Source organism: Trachurus japonicus, chromosome 11 (assembly GCF_045865225.1).
Source record: "Trachurus japonicus isolate A0001 chromosome 11, Traja_1.0".
Taxonomy (NCBI): Eukaryota; Metazoa; Chordata; class Actinopteri; order Carangiformes; family Carangidae; genus Trachurus; species Trachurus japonicus.
Window position 1 is genome coordinate 18,204,298 of NC_140917.1, and position 25,491 is coordinate 18,229,788.

Below are 25,491 nucleotides of genomic sequence, written 5' to 3' on the forward strand. Positions count from 1 at the left end.
AACGATGGAGGCAAAACACCTCAAGAGAAACGTAAAAGAAAAAAAAAACGAACGAATGGAGCTTCAAATAAATTATAGAAAACTATTGTAATTAATATGAATGAAGCCCGACCCAAAGGTTCACAGACTCTTAATGTCTTTTTTCAGAGGACACAGAGGATAAGCTTGACTTAACACATGTACATGTACTTCAAAGTCAGCATTCACACACACACAATCCTGTTTTACATTGAGTGAAAACTGGTTTTGGAAAACCAGTTGGTCACCCATACAGCTCATTTAACACAAAACAGCCTCATGCACTGATCCATGAGGTGTGTGAATAGAAAAAACACCCTACCAGCCGCCCCTCCCTGCATTAGAGGTGCATTAAAAATACATGAAGCCTGCATGTATGCGCATACACTCATGCGCATTCACATACATGCATGCACATACACATTCACGCAGCTGCGTCTAGTCAGCAGAGTTACGTAACACCACTGCAGTAAACTGACCTCCTACTGGGGAGAGAGCAAGAGAGAGAGAGAGAGAGAGAGGACAGGGAGAAGGGAATGTGATGCATGGAATCTGGCAAATGCTTATATGAATCTATTAATTGTGTCTGTACATTATATTTAATTAATTTAACATCACCCATTTACACTAATAGCCATAACTGACAGCGGGAAGGCGGGCCTCTGTCTGTGACTGACCTATCACACAGGAAGCTCACACCGGCATCAGTGACTGCTCTTTCACTACCATAGAAATGATCAATAAAGCCAATCAGTAGTGATCAATCAGTAATCTTATATAAGTACAAGTACAGTAGGTCAGGGTGCATTCAGGTGTCAATTCAAAATGCTACAACTCATTAGGAATTTGGTCGATGACGCACCAGTCATCATATTCAGCTCATGCTTGACTTGCCTGCAGTTTTTAATGTTTAAAAACGTTAAAAAGTTCTGCAATTTATTTTCATTTCAGATCAAACATGCAAATGGAAACTATGATGAATTCTTAATAATGCTGGATGGTGAGTGAAGCATCACAACATGATGACTTCTGTATAGTTGAATCACTCGAACCTTCGCCTTTTCAACTGGATATATAACCATAACAGATTAATCTGTCAGCATTCATCCATCCATTCTCTCATTTATACACTGTCAAAGTCAGAAGTGTGAGTGAGGCAGAGCAGATGTTTTTATTCTCCCCCCCTTTAAATACACCCCAAACACACACACATATAATAACCCTGAGGCCAGCCATTACTGGTGTGCTGGCTGGCTGCTATTAGGCCTGGTGTGTGTTTAAGCGTGCATGTGTGCGTGTGTTGTTGTTGTTGGGTTTCAAAGATTTTCTTTGACTGACTGGCCTTGACTGTAGTGTACTATACAGTCCAACTCATTGTATTTTAGATAACAATATATGAATAAATAAATGTTGTGTGGGCTAACAACACAAACAGAAAAAAAATCCACCTGAGCAGAAAAGATTCATATTTGTGCACTCCATTTAAAATAATCATTAGAGAATCTATAATTCATATAAAGCTTTTTATCTTGGATGGAAATGTATTCGCTGTGAGTGGGCAGTCCCGGGCTCACAGCGTGGTTATGGTTTATATCTGAGTGCTTCACTGTGATTCAGCAGCAGCAGCGCTCCCATGTCCCATTAGCCTCGTGTTGAGATGAGTGCAGAGCTCAGAGGTTTGTGGCTGTGATGTTCTGGACGAGCAGGAGGTGAAGTGTTAATGCAGTGTGGCCGTTGTGTTTATTACCATGTTGGGCCAACTGGAGGCCGCATGGACTGTATTAACAAAACATCTGTGAGCTACGTGCACCTGCACACTCGCAGGCACACGGGTATGTATGACTAATGAATCGCTTTTTTACAAATTATTTAATGTTTAGTTGAATATCACACACATGAAACATCAAACCATGTGTTCTAACCAAACATTAAATGGTCTAAAGCCATTTAGAGTATGTCCTTATTCATTTTTTACCATTTTAACGATGGGAGAAACAGCTGCAGTGAGCAAATGGTTCACATTGATTATAGCCAGATTCGTTTCTTAATTATTTAAAGGAGTATTTTGTGTTTGGCTACAAGTGACAATTATTAGTGGTTTAATATGCGTTGTAACTGCAGATCAGGTAAAACATAAAGTCAGTGAACAGTCCATTTAATGTATATTATACATGACAAATTCTGAAATTCAGAGATGAAATGTACTTCCATTTCTGTCTGTATAATAATACTCACTGTCATCTCATTATATAGAATTTATTTTTAAACAATCTGAACTCATCTACTTTGTGTTTTTGTAACTGTGGGTTTATAAAGACAGTAAAGTACTGGGATGTTATGGTAAAAAAAAAAAAAAATTAGTTTTAGCCATCGCTCAAAGAAATTGCTTCCCCTGATGTTTCTTTTGTCTCTCACCATCACCTGAGAGCTCGGGTGGGGGTTTGTTTTTGATGACTTCACCTCCCGGGAGAGGGGAGGGCGATGTGCTGACAAACAAGTACATACAGTCACACAATCAGTTCTGCATTCTTCACATATCTTACACTAATAGCTCCCACATACCTGGCTTATCGCCTGTTGCGTGGAAAAATGTGCACATACTGGCTTTGTCTCAAAGACTTGAGTATTGGCTGACTCTGCGTGTACATGAACATCACAAACACAAACATACACAAAGACATAAATGTCATAACAGAGCTGTGGTGTTACCTGTACCAGTCCCGGTCCACAGACCACAGTTTGGGCAGCACTGGCATCAGTCGTTGCATGCTAGTGTTGCTGTTTGTCTTGTCTCTCAGTGCAGCAGTATTACACCCATAATGCCGGTGATGTTAGCAAACAACCCTCTCTAAAACCCTTTTGTGTATGTGTGTGTACAGTGATAACATTAATAAATGAATAAAGTTACTGCAGTGATTATATAAGTGCTATAAATAGAGAGGCTTTAAATAACCGACTAGACTGTTGTGTTTGTCTTTCACTCTGCCCGTCCCTCTCCCTTTCTCTCTCTCTCTCTCTCTCTATAGCCTATCTCTCGCTCTGCGGTGACACAGGCAGAAGTGTAAAAAGATAACTCGAGATTAAAGATTGTGGTTAAAGGTGTCGCTGACTGGCAGGAATTCAATTCACACTGTCACTGGCTACCATTTCTCGCCTGTTTTCCTTTTTTCTCCACACAGGCTGTTTTTTTTGTTTTTTACTTCTTCCCATGTCTCATTTCTCCCACCATAAATTCCCATTTCTTCAATTTCAAAAGCATCCCTACCCACCTGCTCTGTCCTCTATTTGGTCTGTACCATGAATGACTGGGTCAGATTATGCTGATTAGTCACCATGTGACATCAAGCCAGTCATTTATATAACACCGTCTGCAAGGTCATCTGCTAGATTAGACCAGCTAACATGATGGGATCACTCAGTGGATTAGGTCACCTGGCGTGCTAGCATAAACAATGCAAGATCAAGCTGGTTAGCTGCACAGTGATTAGCATGCTAGATGGGACTCTTTATGACATGATAACATCACAAAAAAAAACCTATGAGAACATGCTAAGGAAATGTAGCAAAAGCATGATGGTTGCACATAAAATACTTTTGTTTTGGACTGAATTTGAAATTGCTAGTTATGGTCTGAAAGAGCCAAGATGTGTTTGGCTTGTAAACCTCAAACTCTATTTGGGCATGCTACAAGCTGTAAGCTACATGCAACAACAACAACAACAACAACAACAACAACAACAACAACAACGATCTACAAACACTGCTTAAAAATGGAGGCACGCTTTGATAATTTACAGTCCTGCAGGGCACCGACATCGCTCGTGTATTGGCCACACAACTCATAATAGTGTTTGTTTTGACTGGTGATTGTTTGTTTGTTTGTTTTAAATCAACATGCTCAATTGTGGCATGCAAATATTAAAACCATGTGGCACTTCAGAGCAGTGGGACGTCCAGCCAAGCAAATCAAATGAAGTAAAGACACTAATACAGTGAGCCGTGGCTTTCACCCACAGAACCTAAATGAATAGAGGGACATTTCCTGTTGGATTTGTAGTAATCTCCTTTAGTAAAGCCAAGAAGGCCTCCAAAGAAGGATAACAATGTCGGGGAGCTGCCAGCCCTGGACTGTTTTGGGTACCACACTGGTGGCACTGCTGCTGTCGCTTCTGCATGCACATACTGTAGTTACTCAAGCAAGCCAATAAAAAGATTAAGAATAAGCAAGACTAATGGTGAAAAAGCAACCTTTGTGTCACCTTCAGATTATGCTGCTCCAAATACCCAGCCAGACTAATGTGCTTAGAAGTGAAACCTTCGCCAAATAAATTAATTCATATTCAAAACAACATCTTTGACTCTTCACCAGATCTGCAAACATCGCCATTATATCCAGTCATTTTATCATTGAACCAAGGAAGGCTTTTCTTTAAACAAGTACAAGTCCCCTATCAGTAGTTCAACCTGTGTGCAAAACAAAAGTTAACTTCAAGTGCTTCTACACCGGTAACAAGATGAAATCTAACTCTCAGAGCATCCAAGCTACAAGATTGAGGATAATGGCTTGGTGTTCAGATCCTAATTTTTGCTTCTGTATAAGCAGAAATTTACTGTGTTCAGTCATCCGACTCTGAAGTTCTGCCTCATATCTGTATTTCTCCATATTTGGTACCATCCTTAATCTGAGACCAGTGAATGTCCTTTTAGAGGCGACCGAGCTCTTCCTGCTGTATGGAGCCGATGCGCCAACAGTGGTCAATGAAGATGTGAGGTTTCACTTGATGGCCTTTTCCCCTCCGATTTATCCCTCAATCACTATCATGATACTTTTAACAGCTTTTTCCTGTGGCACTTAAAGCTCAGTTCTGAGAAAGCTTGTTACGTAATGTACCATGTCCCAAACCAAAAAGAACGACACCACACGCCATCTGCACTCATCACCTCCTCTCCTCCTCCTTTTTCCATTCGTTCCTTTCAAAGGCTCTCGTCTCCCTCCCTCCCTCTTTCTCTCTCTCTCTCTCTCTCTTCAGCTCTATACACTCATCTCTCTTAATCCCATTCCTATCACTGACTAGATCTCTCTCTCTCACGCTGATCTAACTGTTAGCTGCATTATGTCATTAGTTGATGCTCTTACTGAGGGCGACTTTCAATAAATGCAACCAGTAGAGGACAGACAAAACAAAACAAAGCCACCGGACTGAAAGTAAAATCTTTACAAAAATGCCCCCGAACTGCTTGTGTGGCAACTTTAATGCACTGAAAACGTATTATCTTAAACATCATCATATCATGAACAATTGCTTCCACATGAAAACACAATTTTGTTTTTTGTTTTTTTGGTTTTTGCGCTCATCTTCCTGGTCACAAATCCAACTACCAGCATCTCTTAACGCCAGAATTACACCTGCTCAGGCAGCACATTGGTGACATGCATGGTGGTATGTGGTGGTTTCTTTTATTTATTTAATTTATTTACATTCTATTGAGAATCAACCAATAAGCCCGCTCGACACCAAGGTTTGCATGATACTGTTGAGATGTCAAGAGAGGTAAACATTGCCTCCTCTGCAAGCCTGTGTGAACTATGGTTACCATAATACCCTTGTGTAGGTCTGTAGGGAGCCTCTCTTTGGAGAAGCTGTTAATTAATTCTCTGCAGATTTTAAAAATCAGTTTTAAAAAAGGACATGTAAAAACAATAACTTTAGTTCTTGCTAAGCCAATATCTATGAAGCTTAAATGCCTAACTTTCTATACTAAATGGATGCCTAACTAGAAGAACCTTATTTGTTTTACCAGTAAAAGTTGCCAAGTTAATTCTTAACATTCAATCTTGCATCACTAAAGCATTCCTTCAATCTCGCTGACAATACGACTGCTCCTATTAGGGAAAATGGTCATCAGTGAGAACTACACCACACCTATTTGATTTGCTGGACAAGTCTGAATCTTGGCCAGTGACACAGAGGTCAAGCCCCCAGGCGAAAAGAGCAACTCACACACCCAAAAAATGTTGTCTTGTCTTGTTCGATGACATTTGTTAAGAAGAGGGGAAATAGGAGTCAAAATCAGGATGAGATGATAAATGGAGTGACCGTAAAACTGTGGGGCAAATTTCATGATTTTATCTCATTACCGAACACATCTAACCAAGACTGTCACAGACTAAGTCCACTTCTTAATGCTGAAGGTTTGACCATTATCAGCTAGAGGAAAAAGCCTGTATCCTTGTATGAGTGACTGGTGCCAGCAGCTCAGAGACAAAGCAGAAAAGAGCTCTGCATGCTCTCCACAGAAGACCTTGTAAGGTAGAAGTTTCTTATCCTTTCTCTGGGTTGTGTAAATACAGGCTCCTTGACCACACTGTGTCTGCTGAGTACGCACACACACACACACACACACACACACACACACACACAGAGAGAGAGAGAGGCACATACACTCTCTCTTTCTCTGACCCCAGTATTGTGAGGTTGCACACACAATGGTTTCACTCAGGGTGAGCCAGCCAGCTTACCAGCTATCCAGCTAATTCCAGTAGCTACAGTGGGTCTACAGCCTGCATGGAGCAGGGCAAAGAGTTGGAGGAGGTGGTGGAGGGGTTGTTTTCAGCTCCCTGTGTCTGTTAGCGGGCTAAAAACATGAATGAATCTGCACACAATGTACCTTAGGGGAAGTATTGGTTGTGATCAAGGTACATGTAACTTCAATTGTTGCTCACCATGTACATGAGCCGTTTTTTTCCCCCATCATAGTTTATTTCCTCATTTCTTCCACCTTGTTTGTTCTGTCAACAGTTTTTCAACTGTGTTACAATGGCCCTGTCAACACTTTTACAATGGTGTTTTATGGGGAAATGTTTGTTTTTTTTGGCCACATGGGATTTCTTTGTTGCTGTACTGCAACTGGGACAAATTGGCAACACACCGTCTTACTGTGCTGTAACACGCTCTCTTCATGGTGCTGACCAGGATGTAGTTAATTTCAACCTTTGACATTTCCATTCCACAAATCTTACTAAAAACATTTAAGTGAAAGGAACTTTTAGCCTCTTGCAGTTTTGATTTTGCAGTCCACAATCTCAGGGTTTACTTTGACCTTTGAAAGTACTATAAATTGCTAATGCTTAATCTGATTTAATGCTTAATCTGATCTAATGCTTAATCTGATCATTTTCTCTAGTACAACAAAACCTGTCCTGGAGGAAATACCCCAGAGGCTGGTTGAGACCAAGCTAGAGCTAATAGATAACTGAGGATAATAGATAACTGAGTTTTGTCAACTCAACATGAAGATAGAGGTATGTGAGTGTTTTCTACCATAAAAAAATTAGTTCATCTGTGCTTTAAACATGGTTCTGCTCTCTGGTGTTCAATGAATAATCTGAACAATGGCTGCCGCTGCAACAATGATTGTGATCTGATCCGTACACATCTACTAAATCTTGTCCAGTCGTTCAGCTCGACAGGCCCAACATGTCTGAGATCTGGTTAATGTGGAGTGCAGTCTACTTATTAATTCATTTGGATGGAAAGCAATCCTCCCTACCTCTGATCAGGATTAAAGGTCAACATGAAAGGCAGTCGATTAGCCACACACACACACACACACACACACACACACAGGGAAAAAAGGACTAACACAGAATTAACTCTCCACATTGGTGATGAAACCAAAGCCACCATTCACTGTCTGCATTGGTTTTGTTTATTACAGCTGACTAATCTGTGGTCATTGTACGTAGCAGCAGCTCCAAAACCTACTAAGAGGGGCTCAGACATATCGTGATGTAAAAACCTAAATAGGTCAGGGCAGCTAAATCAGGGCTAAAATTAGAAGAAAGGGGCACACAGCTACCTCCCTGGTCTGATAGCACAAGAGAAAAAAGCTCACTGTAATTATGGTACAAAGAGAGATCGTTTTCATAAACTGCACCATTTTTTTTTTTTTAAAGGATTATTGTGGCTATTTCTACTTGCTGTAACATTTTAGATGGTTTGGTTCTGAATGAGGCTGGAAGCTTTTACAGCTCCAGCACTTGGCAGGTCTCTGCATCGTCCTTTTGAAATAACAGCAAATAGGAAGCGAGCCTCTCAAACCCTGGTTCCCCGCGGTGGTTCATCATGAGTCAGCCAGGAGTCACAGTGGCCACAGAGCGACCTGCCACTCATGTCGCCCTGGTTATGTAAGCTAGGAGATCACACTGCGTCACCGAGGTGGAGGGAGAGATTTAGAGGAGAAAGAAAGAAGGGAGGAGGACTTTAAATTGTAAATAAGATTATGGCAGCTTCAGACTTCTATACCTCTTCCTTCTCTATCATGTTCCCCTCTTCTTCTCCTCCTTTTCACTCTTCACACTCTCTGTGTATTCCCCATGGGCTCCACTTTACTCAGGGAAAAAAAGGCACTTGGCGTCGTCTCAAAGGCTGTCAAAGACAACGCTGGGTGCAAATGACAGTACACTTAGTGCTAGAGGAGGTTTGTGTGTGTGTGCGTGTGTTGTGTGCACACGCTGTGAGTCACAGTTCAGTCAAGCTAATCTCCTGGCATATCCTGTAGATGTCCATCTGAGCAAGGTGAACAGGAGGAGGGAAACTTGCCGAGACATTTTAGCTGCCAAGGTGTCTCCTTAAATGCCAGAACAACATCAGGACAAACAGGACTCCTTGTTCCCTCTCACAAACTACTTCATTTACTCCTCAATATTACTTCCTGCTCCTGTTTATGTGGATGCCATGTTCTATGTAATACACAATTTAAAAACCTAATGATTTGTTGTTGCTCCTTTCGGCCAACACAACTAAAATTGCTGAATAAAACAGATCTGACATGAGTGCATAAATGTGTCTTTGCAAATATTCATGTGCAGCACTAAAAAAAAAATTGAGGGCAGATGAAAATATTTCTCCCTGGAGGTGATTTCAGCAGGAAAAAAGCAATGGGACAGGTGTCTATGATGGAGTATTACTTTTTTATGGAGTGAGCCAAAATGATGCTGTTCAACTCATATCATATGTTGTAAAAGGTCTTTGTCTGAGTGTAATGTAATGATGTGCCAGAGGTTTTCAGGGGTTTGCGTTTGTGGACTCTTCACTTACCTATCTGCAGCAGCACGGGCGTCACCAGCGCCGTCTCCATGGCGTAGCAGAACTCCCGGCCAAACATCACCGCCCCGTGCATCACCCATCTCTTCACAGTAATGCCTTCTACCGACCCCTCACTCGCTGACTCCTCTCCACCTCGACCTCCTCCGCCTCCTCCTTTTCGTGATCCATCCGTTTCGCCTGCTGCTGCTCCTCCTCCTTTATCCTCGTCCGAGCTTGAGTTTTTGTCGTTAGCCCCGCCCACCAGAGATCCGACCTGCATAGCGTCAGCCTCCGTGTTCTGGGGAGGCATGTTGGAGGGCATGCACGCAACAAGAAAAACAAGCGCACCCCTGCTAACACACTGACAAATCTGAGAACAATAACCTGTAGCTACCAAAGAACAAAAAACAATACTACTTCCCTGCTTTCACAAACTACTTGTATCAAATTACTTGTAGTTACTTTAAAAACTAGTAGTGACTTCCTAGAAGTAACTTCATTACAATCTTTGCAACCTACTGGAGACAGCTGTTACAGCTTTAGAGGAAAAGTTACCTGTGTGAGGTGTTCAAGAAGTGTTGAATGGAGTGCTAATACTACTATAATAAAAACAAAAAGGCTCTGTGGCTGTGGACACTAAATAAACAAAGAAAAACTGATCTATAATCTATAGATCTAGCATAAATTTCCAGATCTGCTAAAGTCAAAAAAAGAAAAAAACAAAGTCAGTCAGCAATCATTTGTCCACTGAACAAGTTGTTCGAACTTGTCCAAAAAAACACTGCAGCTTCAAATTCAGCTTGGTTGTAATCCTCTTCTTGCCGCCTTGTTTTCCCCCCAAGGTGAGTTGAAGAAATAATAACAAAATCAGCTTTCAAAATGCTTCTAGAAAATCCCAAAAGTAAAAGGAAGCAGTTGAATTTTCAGAGGAAGATTGTGCGGTACATTCCAAGAGTGAGTTAGTGCGTTTGCTTCTTTGTGTCTTGTGTTGGTCAGGTGTGTGATATCCGGTCTCGAGTACTCTGTCAGCTTTATTTGGTATGTTGATATGTCAGTGTTTACATGTCTGTTTATGTGTGCAAGTGGTGTGTTTGCATGTGTGTGTGTGTGTGTGTGTGTGTGTGAGAGTGTTTATGGCTTTTTTGTCATTGAGGTTTCTCCCTCTTTCTCTTTACTGTCTATTAGAAGCTGTAAAAATCCATATAGAAGACCATTCGGTGAGTTCCAGAGTCATTTTGTGTATAGAGGGCTGGATGGAGGGCTGGATGATGGCGTGGGTGCTGGGGGAGGGGGGAGGGGGAGGAGGAAGGCAGGCGGCGACGGTGGGCGGAGCTCCTCTGAAAATCCCCATCGATTGGCTGATCAATCTGAAGAAACCAACGCAGGCAGGTGTCCCATTGGTGGGGTAGGAAAGGTCAACAGGAGGGAGACAAAAAAGAGAGACAGAAAAACACATAAGTGAGCAGCAATTAACCTTTCAAATAAGTATTTAACAGAGAATGGGAGCAATGTGAACAGAGCTAAGCTATATTTTTCCTGTCATGCAAGTGTGTCAGGTCAGGTGTGCATCTGGTACATCAGGTGTGTCTTTGTATGCAAGGTGTGTGCAGATAATTACATAACATTGTTTCACATCAGCTGAAGCACGAAAAACAAGAAAGAAGAAGAGGAGGTTAAAGTGCATGATGTAATGATCCTGGGAACGCAAACTGCTGTCGTCTGAAAAAGCTGATATAAGTGCTGGGGGAAAAGGACAATTGACAACTGGTGGTCTATTCGTTCAGTTTTACTTCATCAATCTTCATAGTTACGCTATGATCAGTTTTAAATACTGGATGAAGAGTTCCAATGAAAACTCCAATAGATATGTTTTTTGTTTTTTTTTAAGAAAAAAAAAAGAGATGTGTTTTTGAAATTCAAGGCTGTGAACACCACAAATAAAATTCCAGTCACCTTTATTGTTTTGTGCTGGAGGCAGAAATCTCAAAACCTGGGACACATCAACCCAAAACTATCTGCATGGCGAGGCACCATAGGGGTAAGGGAAGAGAAGTCTGTGTAGAATGTGAAGGATGAAAGCACGCAATGTGTTTTATGAGCCGAGACGTTTTCCAATTGAGATACTGTTTCAAACAAACAGAGGGCTGTGTGTGTGTGTGGTGAGAAGAACTGTGAGATATGCGGAGTGAGAAAAAACACACAGAAGAGATAGAGAAAGAGGAGTACAGGCAGTCAAGGCCTTTGGCTAATAACACGCCTTGTAGAGAGAGGAAAACACACTGCATGGATGTTCAATACCATTTCCCACAGAGTTAAATTCCGAAGTGTGTGTGTGTGTTTTTTTTGTGTGTGCAGCGGGCCACTGGATTAGAACCCATGGAGACGGCACATTTTGTCACACCCAGCACAAACTAATGCTTGCCACGTGAATGACACACACACACACACACACTCAAACACACTATAACAGTGCTAAGACCCTCATCAAGCCTCTTAGGGAGAGGTTGAGAAAGAAAACAAAATGAGAGACGAAGGGGGGAGGGAGAGAAATGGGGAAAAAGAGGGAGGTAGGAAAGGACGGATGGAGGGTTTGAACAGGTAGAAAGGAGGAAGAAGAAAAGGAAGACGGACAGATGGATAAGGGCCGAGGTCAAAAACATTGGTCTCTGCCCAAATTTCTCTCTCTCTCTGTCTCTCTCTCTCCCCATTTCCTCTCTTCATATTACCTCTCCATTTTCAGTGCTCTCACATGTCTACATTAACATTCATGATGCACTCAAGTTATACACACACACACACACACACACACACACACACACACACAGCTCCCTCCTCACCTGACCTCACACACTGCAGTGGATTACATAACAGACCCTTCTCTTCACACACACACTCAGCATGTACATAAATACAAACTAATTCTCCCCTCAGTTCTGTAGAAACGACACCAAAGCTCCACTGTCACAGGGAGAACACAATGTGCCAAACCCCCAAAGCCTCTATGATCACACATGTATGTCGCATGCTAACACCAACTACAAAAACTACAAAAACAACAACAACAACAACGATAAAATCCGGTTCAGATCCGGGAAGTTGTGTGATTGGAGTGTAAGTAGATGCGGGAATGATGGGAACAGGGTGTAGATGGTGAAATTATCGTCTTGGGTCTACCACGCCTATTTCGACTGGTAAACACATTAACTTGAGACAACACGCAGTGGGAACGCCGCACGGCATGTAAAAAGATCGGTTGATTACACAACAGTGTGAGTTGACGGGTGTAAATGTGCCTGATGACTACAGTAATTCAATTCTAAAGCCGCCTATGAGCTTATAGGTAACTGGTCCCAGTGAATCACACATGCGGATGCTTTTATTGGGGCTGAAGCTGCAAAGTCTGACATGTGAGTTGGCAGCCGAGCAGCAGCAGCATCACATTTACAAACTGTGATGTAGAAAAATCAAAGCCAGACCAGGGTTTCCCTCAGTGGAGGTGCAGCCATCGATGATACAAACACAGCAGGTCAGTAACAAACTTTAACCTCGGCTGAACTCGGTTCAGACTGTGCTGGGTGAAACATTTGACTATTAAATGAACTGAGTTGTTTCTCACACACCGGCTCGTCTCATCGTCTCATTTATGCATCAGTCTCTTTAGTTATTTGAGCACAGTCGCCTCATTCACCTGCTCATTGATCTAAAGACTTAAAGCAGAAGTAAGCGATCCGGTCGTTTTGGCTAACTTCTTGTCAGCCGATGGAGTTAGCAGTCCCCGCCCTCGTCCCTACGTCACCACATTCACGTGTATCCCTTGGCTACACACAGAGAGGACCGCCCCTTCATGCCTTACTGGATAAAGGCTGTAGGATACAAGGAAAGTTTTCTCCTCGGCTTACAGCAGAGCAGAGTGACTGACAGACCCGTGTTTCAGACCAAACACTCTATATAAGTGATTGCTGTTGGAAGATATAACTATTTAAGACTTATATTAACACAAACATTCTGCTTACTTCTGCTTTAATGAGCTTTGTTTTTGTTTTATGACGTCCACAGAATTGCTCTAGCCCTCCACTTAACACAGAGAGGCCCAAATAATAGACAGAGCCGCGACACTAAATTCCTTTGCACAAACATTTGAGTCTTTAAAGAAAAGCATGTGGGAGTCTTTGTTTGGGACCGACAGACAGTCTCACACCACTCTGATGGTTGCAACTTACTTCTTCCACTCTAACTCTTTCCCCTCATTGATCAAATCTGATTTTCTAACTACCAAGGCCCAGACAGCCTTCGGGGGACAGCACTGGCACTTCACAGGTGTTGTGGCGCAATCTGTTCTCTCACATCTCTGCAGTTTTATTCTAAAAAAAAAAAAAAACTCCCTATACTGCTAATGGTCTCACACATACAAAGCCATGACTGTGGTCTCTAAAAAAAAAAAAATCTCTACATTAAAGAAAGTGTTTTTGCATCTGTGGGCAAATCCGTTCTGCTCTGAACTTGGCTTCTTTTTGTAAGAACTGTAAATACCATAAGAGAGAGGACACCTGCTAAACACAATGAGCCAGAAGACTCAATAAATCAAAGAGATGGCAAACAGCACAAGTTGAAACTGAGATGAAACAGAAGCTAAAACCATTTGAATACTTTTGTAAACACAAGAAGCGATCAATCCATCTGTTCTGACAGTGAAATTAGAGACTTTGTTGGAGCGTTTGAGAGCAGCCCATCGACTTAGAGCACATATTTTTTTGTGGGGCTAAAAGTATGTGTGCTATGTCTCAAAAAAACGTGGATCTGTGCTCAGAATGTAACAATGATTGAGTGGTTTTGAGACAGAAGAAAACAAATCAAAGTAAATAAACAAGACAAGTGAGGGTGCTGCTATCCATCCCTGCTGTTCTCTCAGCTGACAGCACTATCTGGCCTGCATCTGCTCACACACACACACACACACACAAAAAGCAGTGAATGCTATCTGATTGTAGGTCCGTACGCATGTAGCATCGGTCAGCTGTACTATTGTCTCTCTGTGTGTTTGTGCATGTGTGTGTGTCCGTAACTTGAGCTCAGCTTAGATAGAATTACACCTCAGCTTTTCTGGGGGGCAACATAAACAAAATACAATCTCACGTGAGAAGAGGAGCAGGACAGAGGAAAGGTGCAGCAAAGAAAAGATGGAGAGGATGAGGATGAGGTAGAAGAAGGATGAAGACAAAAGCACGTCAGATATCTTCACATGGACAGAGACAATAAAATAAAGGAAGGAGGAGAAATAAAGGATGTGAGGACAACAAGAGTCGGAGGGAGGAGATGCTTTTAAAGTTCAAGGTCAGAGACAAATTAAGAGTCTGTCATCTCCTGTGTCTCACAGAGTAACACACGCACACACACAGGCTTTCTATCTGCTACCACACTAAACACACCCGGGTCTATTTTAGTGAGTGTTTATTCTTGTGCCACAGACCAGATTACCTGTAACACAACCAAGCAATCAGAGCAAGCTCGGCCTTTCTCACTTCGTCCACCTTCCCTGCGTATACCTGCTACTGTACATGTGTCTCTGGCATGTAACTGTAACATTAGAAACGGTAAAAGTCTGATTTCTGCTGCAAGTGTCATCACGTAAGACTTGAATTGTTGAATACTTTGCAGATTGTGGTCCCTCAGTCGTCCTATAAAAGGTGATTCAACCCACACACAGTGCAGCCTGTAGGACATAGCTAATGGAGATGGAGGTTCCTGCTAAACCACCACCATGTAAAAGTTATTTAAAGCCAAGAAATCCCAGTTTGGGCAGAGAGGTGGGGTTAAAGCCAACCGCCTCATATACCTGTCAATCAAAGATAGATGTCTTTCACTGAAAATCTCTCTCTTTTTCCTTTACCTCCATTTTTCACATCTGTTTATTAGACAGCAAAAAGTAAAGAACCAATTAACATTGTAGAGCATATCCAGGTCATTGATTTTAAAAATCCCCCCCCCCCCTTTCTCTTAAGTCTGGTGTATGTCATTAGACATCTGTGCTCTCTGTGTTTCCCCTCCTGTGTTTCATGTTGCTCCACTAGCAACATGCATATGTGTATTAGCATATTTTGGAATGTAATTGACAGAGTGACCATATTTGGATCAGATTGATGATATGGGTATTAGTGTATATTTTATGATGTAAGAAAAATATTGAAGTTCCTACAGGAGTTTTGATATGTTTTTGTGATCCTGTTGTTGTGAAATCTAGCTGCAGCACTGCATGAGGTAGAGAGCAGGACCTTTCAGGCCCACAAGCTGTGTGTGTTTGTGTGTGTGTGTGTGTGTGTGTGTGTGTGTGTGTGTGTGTGTGTGTGTGTGTGTTCGGTAGTCAAGATGTAGGAAGACACTGAACCAATAATAAGTGATTTGTACTGTCCTCCTGAAAATCATAACATCTGTATAATGTTACCAAAGAAGTGTTGGGACATTGTGTGGATGTATAACTTTACACAGTTTAATGGTCACTGATGTTTGCATCTCATTTATATTCTATAAGGTTTTGTCTGGACAAGTTTTGGTGTCACAGACACACGTGAACACAGTGAATATGACGCACAACATAGCTGTGACCCATATAGGGATGGATATAGATTACAGGTCTGAGGTCCTTGGGATCAAGTTCACATACTGTTGGGGACCTGTGGATGTTTGTGTGCGAAAAGGAAAGAAAGAGAAGAGACAGTGGACAGAAATAAAGAGTGAAGGATTTTGTTACTGAGAGAAAGAGACAAGGCTACAAATTTCCATGCAAAAACAGACCCGATGACCTGAATCAGTGCTTAATTTGATTTGATGTATTTGTGGCTTGATCACCTGTGAAATGCAAGAAATTCCTTCCGGTTGAACAGTTCACATCCTAATGCTAGATTAGATGGTTTTATAAGCTACTAAAGATGATCTTATTGTTGTGAAGCCCTCTATGAATGATCAGGGCCACTTTGTCACAGTCAAGTTCGACTCTAAGTTGAACAGGAAGTTTTGCTTTTCAATCACCCATGACGGGGTACTCTCAGTCTGCACTATTAAAGCCACTGGGACAATGGTGCTGTTGTGTGTGTATAAAACATACCTGTGGGTGTATGTGAGCACATATTTCTCAGATGAATAAGTCATTAACTTTGCTTGTGGTGTTTTTCTAAGTGCTGCTCCCACTGCTGAACCTTTCCTCCATGATTCTTTACTTTAAATATGGATGTATATTTGTATGATTGTCCATGTATAGCTACTGTATGTATATTGGTGGCTGGAGTTTTTTGTTTTTTTTTTTGCTTTGTGGCTCATAAGTGTGTGCATCTACATAATGAAATTAAAATAATGCCACTGACAGATGTCAGCACTTCTGTGGTCTCCATCAGTCTTTCACTGAGATACTGTAGCTCAAGTACTCATATGTTGTCTCTCTCTGTCTCACACACACACACACACAGAGAGAAGGAGGAAGGAGACAGTTTTAGGATATCTACCCCCACAGAGGAGAAACACACATGCTGTGTTTTTTTTGTTTTTGTTTTTTTTTAACATCTCAGTGTTCCCATGCAGTTGTTGATATACCCATGAAAAATAACCATATTCCCAGCTTTTGGAAGCAGATGGCACAGATAAGCATCAGAGAGAGAGAGAGAGAGAGAGAGAGAGAGAGAGAGAGAGAGAGAGAGAGAGAGAGAGGAATAGAGAGAGAGAGAGAGAGAGAGGTAAACAAGAACTGGATGTGTGCATTATGGTGCAGTGCTGCTGCAGTGCAGAGCACAGGGGGGGCACATGTGAATCAACGTGCACCAGCGTCAATGACAAATCCCTTACTCATAACACAGGGCTTATATCACTATAGTGGCTGCTATGACTGTGATGTAACATACCTGCTGTTCACATACGTGCACTCTCATGCACACATTCATGATACAACATTTATAACACCGTCCTCAACGCTTTTACCAAGACATAACTATGACATTTAACAGCTCCAGAAAATGTCCAGTCTCCCCAGCCCCACCACCTGAACGTCACAGCTGCCTCCTCTCAAAATAGATGTTACATGTCTTCACTATCTCAACCCTGAGTTCAGTCCAGGTCAATCAGTCAATCTACTGATAGGATGATCAAGTTGAGACTCAAACGATTAGAAATCAAGCTGCAGTGGCACTGACATTTCTCAAATTATACACATTTTTAGCTTAATATTGTCACATTCAGCACCATTATCAGCACTCATTCTATTGTTTTGTTTGTGAAACGAAGGGCTAGAAAACAAAACTGCATCATCAAAATATTAATAAAAGCTTTGTCTAGTGTCTTTTTTTAATCTTTTGTCATACAAAAATTAGCAATACAAACCCTGTTTCGGTTATTGTGTGTTTTATATGTGTAAATATCTGAACTTGCACAATAAAGCCAGAAAGCGATAAAGTCCATATTTCTTAATACTGACAGTAAAGTGAATTTGAATAAATCTGCCCCGCCCCATTTAACACGCTAGCAGGCATGTTTGTTTTTTACACTAATGTTATCATTAAGCCACATTCACCTCAGTGAAAACCATAATTATGAGCAGCCACACTATCAAATCAGCCTCACAGCCTACATCCAGTAATTTCAAATGAGCTACTTGGCACAAAAAAAAAGACAAGCCAGTGACAATAATAACTATTATTTTGTCTATTCACATAATTAAAAGAGTTACACAGTTGTAGGCCTACTGATAAAGGTTATTTTCACAACACAGCCGCCTATTGTGGCTACGAGGTTAGCGGTGCTGCTAACCACTCAGACACTAGCGTTCGTAAACTAGGACAGTTTTACAACACAAGGAAATAATACTGTTCCCTTTTCACTGCTGTCATAGTCCATTTTCATTAATTTTCAACCTCAGTGTCAAACTAGCAATTTTTAAGCTTGACCTGGCTTTGTAATAATGCTGCTGTAGTTCTGTGGTTAAAACCAGTGTAAGAAGATTAATCCAGATATCACTGTCATATTATTTTGAAAGTGTAATTTTCCCATCGCCCAAATTCAACAGAGACACATTTCAAAACGTTGTTAGACTATTTTCTGTAGGTATGTGTCATGGCAAAAACACAACTTACTCATTACAATCAATATAGCCTACAAATAAACTCATAATTAAGTTGCTGTAGGCCTAATGTCACCTGAAGATGACTGTAGGTCAAGAGGTATAAAATGGGGCTCAGGTCTATTTCAAGGGGCTTAAAGGACTCAGTTCAGGGAATATCCAGTCAATGTTAGCATAACAGCAAAGGTTATTTAAGGAGGCGAGGAGAGGAGTCTGATGTGTGTTGTGTCAGCTAGCTTAACAGCCAGTAATAGTGTCATCCTTGCTTTTATTTTTAGCCTAGCTGGCTAAAAAAGTAGCTAGTTAGCACTGAGACCTGCCCACAGATATTCTGCAATCAGTTCAATGCCAGAATGCACTACAGGAAAAACATCAATGAGCTTTAGTTTTAGCTTCCTTAGCTTTTCTTAAGCTGGGTGGTTACTTGCTACAGACAATTAGGCTAAAGTAAACCAAAAAATAAACATAGCCTCTGTTGAGACAGGCTACAAGTGAGCAGTGCTTTATAGAAAAAAAAAAACTGCAATACAAATTGTGTGTTATCTGTTTCTAGTAGAGCCGACCACACACATAAACATACACTGTTATTCTAATCTGCAGGCCTGCTGATCTAAGCCTGTCTAGACAGCTGATGTCACAGAGTGTCCAGTATCTCATACATTTGGCATCATTTTCATGTAATAATGTAATATCCTGACCCAGAAACAGAGTGTGTGTTTATTGGAGACAAATGCCATCGGAGCCCTTTTATGTAAAAAGCAGCGTTAACTCTTGCCGGTCTGAATGTTTGAAGCTTGATATTGTGAGGTTTTGACAGGCTGCTGACAGCGGCCTTGGCCTACTTCTACACTGGAGTCACGTTGCTGGCTGTGTGTAACCCTCACCACAAAACCACTCACACACACACACACACACACACACACACAGTCTGTAATTCACCACCTCAAACCCCATCTGTGCCCCCTCTGACTACAGTACCCCCTACTCCACATCACATTACTGCACCCCCCACCTGCATCCTGTCTTTCTGACCTCAGGGGGCCAGCCCCTTCTTGGATGGATGGATTGTGTGTGTGTGTGTGTGTGTGTGTGTGTGTGTGGGAGGGGAGGAGGGGTTTTACCCCTGAGGCCGTTACCCACAAGGGAGCTGCGACAGAAAAATAACAGTAAAGCAAAGAAGTGATGTAGATCGCGTGCATCTCCCCATTTGGTCGTTTGTGTTTGTTTTCAGCCACTGGTGACACCCAGCACCGTGTACCTGCCTGCCTCTCAATCAAGTCTATCCTTCTTAACAGCACACACACACACACACACACACACACACACACACACACACTACTCCTTGGTCTGCAACACAAGCCGACTCAAAACAACAGCACCCTAATGCACCTATAAAAAGCAGTGTCCCGTAACCAACATCATTGTTTCACAGCAGTACATTTGACATGGAGTCAAAAGAATTATAACTGCCTGTACAGACCTGTTCAGGATTGTACAAGACCTAAAGGTGGTAATTTTGAACCCCACCCACACAACTACTGGAATATTCCACTACAGAGCTCACACACACACACACACACACACACACACACACACACCTCATACATACACACATGCTTCATGCTGATAACGGCCAACTGAAATCAGCAGCATCAAACGGCTTGACCTGCAACTCCCCACGAACACAAACACTGGTTTAGTTGTCAACGCTGAAGTTGAATCATCACAATCTGCCAAACATCTTTGTGCATGTAGCGCATGCTAATTACGATGCAAACACACTCACCCTGCTGCAGTGATGATAGGGTGCAGAAATACATCTATGGATCATTGCCAGACTAACATTTTAACAAACTTTTTAGGACAGAATTGCTCTAGTTTGGTTTAATTTAATCATAGAGGAACATCTTGTTCTCGATAATTTCCTGTTGTCAAGTGAGAGCAAAAAACAAGCCATTATATGAGAAGTTGTTAATGGGAAAAGAGAAGAAAGATGAGTTTTCCTACTCCTCATATGTTGCTGCTCTGTCAGATCAGGACACAAATGAGAGCTGGCGCATGGAACAAATTTTAGTTTGGGTTGCATACAAAACCAAACCGTCTCCAACAGTTTCACCAAAACCTGCAAACACAGCCTGCAAACCCACAAACAAACACCACCTGTTCGAAAATTAGCAACACGTCAGCAACCTCTCTAGCCTATGCCAGATGCAATTAACTCCATAAATCATCATCCCAATCAAGATTTTGTTAAAAACTTTACAAGACAAAATAAAGAGATGCCATACAAATCAGAAAGCATTTTTATTAGTAAATAAAAACAACACAAATACAATATTCTGTGAAATGCAACCGGATGTGCCGTAGTGAAAGCCACGTGCAAAACAATTCCTATTCACTACAGTGTATAGTTCACTACATAGCACTTAACCTCCATCAGTTAACACCCCACACTGCCTCTGCTTTAAAAACTTACTTAGTATTAACTTATAACATATGTATTGATAAAATCTTTTTAGTCATTGTGGTTATTTAGAAGAAAAAATCACCATGCTGCAGAAACACGGTATGGGTGGGCAACACCACAAAGCCTGGATTCAATTTCAGGCAAAGTAATACAGGACTAGAATAAGGCTGAATGCATTACCATCAAATGATTAACCAAACTGTATTTCCTTTTACAGTTGTGTGTCTATGTGCTGATATATGAGCTAATGTGAAACAGATCATTTTAAATTGTAATGATGCTAATATATGACTATATATATAAAAGACTAATATCAATAATATTGATTCCTTCGGTACATATCCATTCACCCCTAATCTATGGCAGACTACAAAGCTAAAAAATAGCCCAGTCATCTGTGATTTCAATGGTTAATGTGTTTGCTAGTTTGCTGACCAATGCCATATTGTAAATGATCACATCCTGCAGCACATGCAGCTGATTCAGCGTAACGAAAAGCCAGATCCATCAATGTTCTCCGTTCAATGTTACTTAACTTTGACTTTAAGGTCCTCTAGTCAAGTTTCCTGTGTTGAGAAATGTAAATGATTTAAGATGTAGTCATGTCATGTCAACACAGCAGGATGAACAACAAGACTTAATTTGTAACGGCCACAACTCAAACAGAAATGTCTGTTGAGAAAAGCAAACTAGTTTTCCTGCAACACTGTGCCAACATTTTCATCCGTGGCATCGACAACATGATGTTGTGATCAAATCAGGCACCACACAGGCTGCACTGACTCATGCCTGACTTTACCAAATACTTCACCAAACGCTCAGAGGAACTAACTTTACTGGGGAATTTTTTTCCATAATCACAAGGACACAGTGTACAAAAACCATCCAAAATAAACTATAAATCAATAACTGGGACACGCAAACAGGCAGGGCTGATTAAATTATTTGGTGGTGCTTTTAATCCAAACTGCTTCAAAGAACCATGAGTGGAAACATTTTCATATTTGGTGGGCCACACAGTACAAAAAAAAAAAAAAAACCTGTCACTCTGGCTGCGCTTGACCCCGCTGAGTGACACAGAAACAGAACAAGCACATAACGTGACAAACAGACAGGGAGAGGAGAGAGGTGAAAGAGGAACAAGTGTTTCAAAGGACCTCTGGGTAAATGAGACACTGACACTGCAGTCGGAGTGTGATGGTTCGGAGCTCTGTTGGTGACACTTCTAACCAAAACAGTGTGCACAGCTTAACTCATATTATGTGATTTATAACAAGTGTGTGTGTGTGTGTGTGTGTGTGTGTGTGTGTGTGTGTGTGTGTGTGTGTGTGTGTGTGTGTGTGTCCATTACTCTGAGTGCAGCCTTACAAACAGTGTTAATGACATGACTGGCATTTTAACCCATCTGCCTGACTACAGCCCCTTTGGATGGCGCAGTCTCTCAAACGATTCGTCGACAGAGAATTAACGCTCGAGTATTTTGCCCTTGCAAAGAATTCACTGGTTGCACAAAATAAATTCGAAGACATCACTTTGAGCTCTGGCTAGTAGATTTTCATTGTTATCTTAAAACCAAAACAATGGGCCGATTAAACAAAAAAGTAAACAATCACTGGGTGTAGTGCCGTTCACATCATTTGAAATGAGCCATTTTGAAATGGTCACTTTTTCCATAACAGCTGGTGTGAAAATCTGTTTACTAACCTCCTAGTAAGGATTTTCTGGCATGGCATGGCTCAAATAAATACATCGAAATAAAAACCATTCGCCTTGCAAGTAAAGGCACATAAACAATCAAGAAAGTGTTTAATGGGGCATAGCAACCAATTACAACAGAGCAGGAAGTAAAGCTTTAAAACTGTGACTTAACATTGGGGTTGGGTAATGTTTATAAATACATACTGGGCAACACTGAAGATCAATAAGGACTTGTATAAGGCAATGTTGTATTTTCTCTCCCATTATTGTGAACTGCGCTCCTTCTACACCAAAAACAAGCAGCATGATGTTGTCCTGTAGTAAGGTGCTTTGCCCATCAGTGTCCTGTGTTGCTATGCTCTCTGTGTCAAGTATTGCGACTTTTATTCACACGTCAACTTCAACCTGCAGACACTTGATCGTGTGACATTAGACTCTGTGTCTATTAGCAGAGATAGTGTGTGATAGTGTGTCTTTGTGTGTGTATGTGTGTTCGTCCCAGACACAGTGATACATCAGAGGGTGTCAGGCTCTGTCCTGTGTCTGTCAGCAGGATAAGTACTGAGTCTGCGTAGGCTACATACTGTACAGTACACTGACTTTTACTCTTTTTTTTACTCTCCTTAATGAAAACCTTAATGCCACCAAATTGCATCTCCCAAAGTGTCTCTGAACGGCTGCCAATCATCTCTGGCGTCTGGTGAGCCCTGGGTCATCTAATTGGACGACAGGACATCAGTTTGCCCGGGGACATATTATGCTCAGGATGAGTCAGTGAAGATGGGAACAGTGATTGGAGGAAACCCAAAAAGACGCCTTGAAAGCAAAGTTTCACTGCCTGATGAAAAAAAAAAAAAAAAAGTGACTTTGGAAAAAAACTTTGGCAAGAGAAAACTTTCAATGTCTGTCTGTGCTGAGAGTTTGGCTCCAGCTGCAGATGTTTCATCACAGACACAGAGCCCGCTGATAGGAGTATTAAAATCAACCACAGGCAGCAGGGGCCAGACAGCCCGGGAGTGTGGTTAGGCCACGGTTGTTCAAGCTTTTCATGCTGTCTTGTTAAGTCTTGGTTTGCCCTGAAGGAAAAAATCTGACCTTCACCATAACTATTGGTGCATTTTGTAATTTAAAAAAAAACTACATTAGGGAGAGACTTAAGCAGCTACGTGAAACCATTGATATCTGTAGCTCTTACTGCTCTAAAGCTTTTAACGATAATCTGAATTAGTATCCAGCCAAGATAACAGAGACGCAGGCTGCTGATCCAAACCACCAAATGGCTGGAAAACTTAATAATTGAGCTACTTCCTTTGATAAGTGTTTTCACCTTCCGAGAGGTCAAGATTTGCAAATCTGGTTGCATTTGCGCTTTGGAGGGGAACAGCAATCGTTATGCTTGAGTTTCAAACTTATTAATGGATGGTATTTCACATCTGCAGAAACTGCAGTAAAACATTGGGTAAAAAAACAGCTCATCGTTCTGGTCAGACAGCAGAGACTGCAGACCAGAACACCTCTGATAAAGGAACTGTGACAAATCCTTGTTATTTGTCACAGTTCCTATATATCAGAGGTGTTCTGGTTGGTTTTTTGGCATGAGAAGAGCATTATCAAAAGAGTTTTTTTAAATCATGGAGCATTGAGAAAAGAAATTCTGTCTTTATTCTGGATCGTTTTATTTAACATAAAGATCACCAGGAGATGGAGTTAGCAAAGTTATCATCACATTTTGACTAATATTTGAAATAGAAAAAAGTTCAGTCTTGACCTTGAGAACAGAAGGTGACAACAAAAAAACAACAGCCCCGTTTGTTGAGGAAGATCATGTGATAGGACGGCTCCTTAAGAGCTATTAAATGTCTGAAACTATAACAAGTAAACTTTTAGTCTGAGTGTTTAAAGTGTGTAATGCATCTCTGCACACACGTTTTTAATTTATTTATTAAAAGTGATGAGTTTAACCTCATGGAATAAAATACCAGCTTGAGATGTGTAAACAAAAAAAGGGAAGACAACAGAGAAGAAGAAACAAGTGAGAACCAAAGACACAAAGGAGGAGGAGAGGTGACAGGACGGCAAGTAAACAAAGTGCAACGTCTCTATTCTTGGAGAGCATTTGAGTTATTGACAATCTCTCTGGCTGCGCTGTGTGTGTTTGTGTGTGTCCGTCCTCTAAGTTAAAGCCAGGGCTAAATACAGTACAGCCATCTGATATTGACTTTGATAACAGACCTCCACAACTAGAAAACAACTTGCTATGCATGTAGTATAGCTGATAGTGTTGTTGTCTCCACACTCACATCCTAAATCTATTATAGATTGATGGTGAACCAACATCTACTTTTCTGTTTTTCCACAGCATGGATGTCACTCTCTCCTCCCTGCTGCCTCAAGAAGTTGTTTAGAGAAGATAACTGCAAAGCTAAGAGCCAGAAATAAAGTAACTGAGTCATTTTACCCACCAGACTTGTGAAAAGCCATGCCAGATCTTTACACGAATCACATTTCAACTGGCCTGTTGCTCAAAAACATAAAAAAACATTAAAAAAAAAGAATGGAAGTTGATATCTATATTATTTACAGTCCAGGACTGGTCCGGTTTTCTCCTCGGCTGCTGAACACTGTGTCTCCAACAAGGTTCAAACAACACAACAGCATTTATAGCTGCAACAAGTGTCTATGTATGTGCGTGTGTTGTGTGTGTGTAAGATCTGGTTGAGATAAGGGGGACTATTGATGGCACTAATGTAACTGAGACGGCAAACATACACACAAGCATAAACACACAGTCTTGATCTCTGATCTTACGCGCTCGCTCTCTCTCTCTTTCTCTCCCTCTCTCTTTCAGGTTTGTATACAGAAACTTCACGTCTGTAGGAAATGGGTTATCTACACACAGGATCAAGGCTCAGGACACAAAGCCAGAACTACTGTTTGTGAGCGAGAGCGACAGTGTGTGTGTGTGTGTGTGTGTGTGTGTGTGTGTGTGTGTGTGTGTGTGTGTGTGTGTGTGTGTGTGTGTGTGGTACAGAGAAAGGCCAAGACGGAGAGGGAGGGGCAGGCGGCGGGGGGATATGAGATCGTATAAGTTACAAATTATGAGTTTTTAACTAAAAACAAGT

General features: G+C 41.4%; 1 protein-coding gene across 1 annotated transcript in view; it reads right to left on the reverse strand.

The window, feature by feature from the left end:
* The window catches only part of slc45a4a (solute carrier family 45 member 4a), a 48,999-nt gene that overhangs the window by 20,280 nt on the left and 3,228 nt on the right, over positions 1-25,491 (reverse strand). The window contains exon 3 of the mRNA XM_085791498.1: positions 9,120-10,474. Within this exon, the coding sequence (XP_085647624.1) occupies positions 9,120-9,429 (310 nt within the window). The 5' untranslated portion in view covers positions 9,430-10,474. The remainder of the gene's footprint in view (positions 1-9,119; positions 10,475-25,491) is intronic.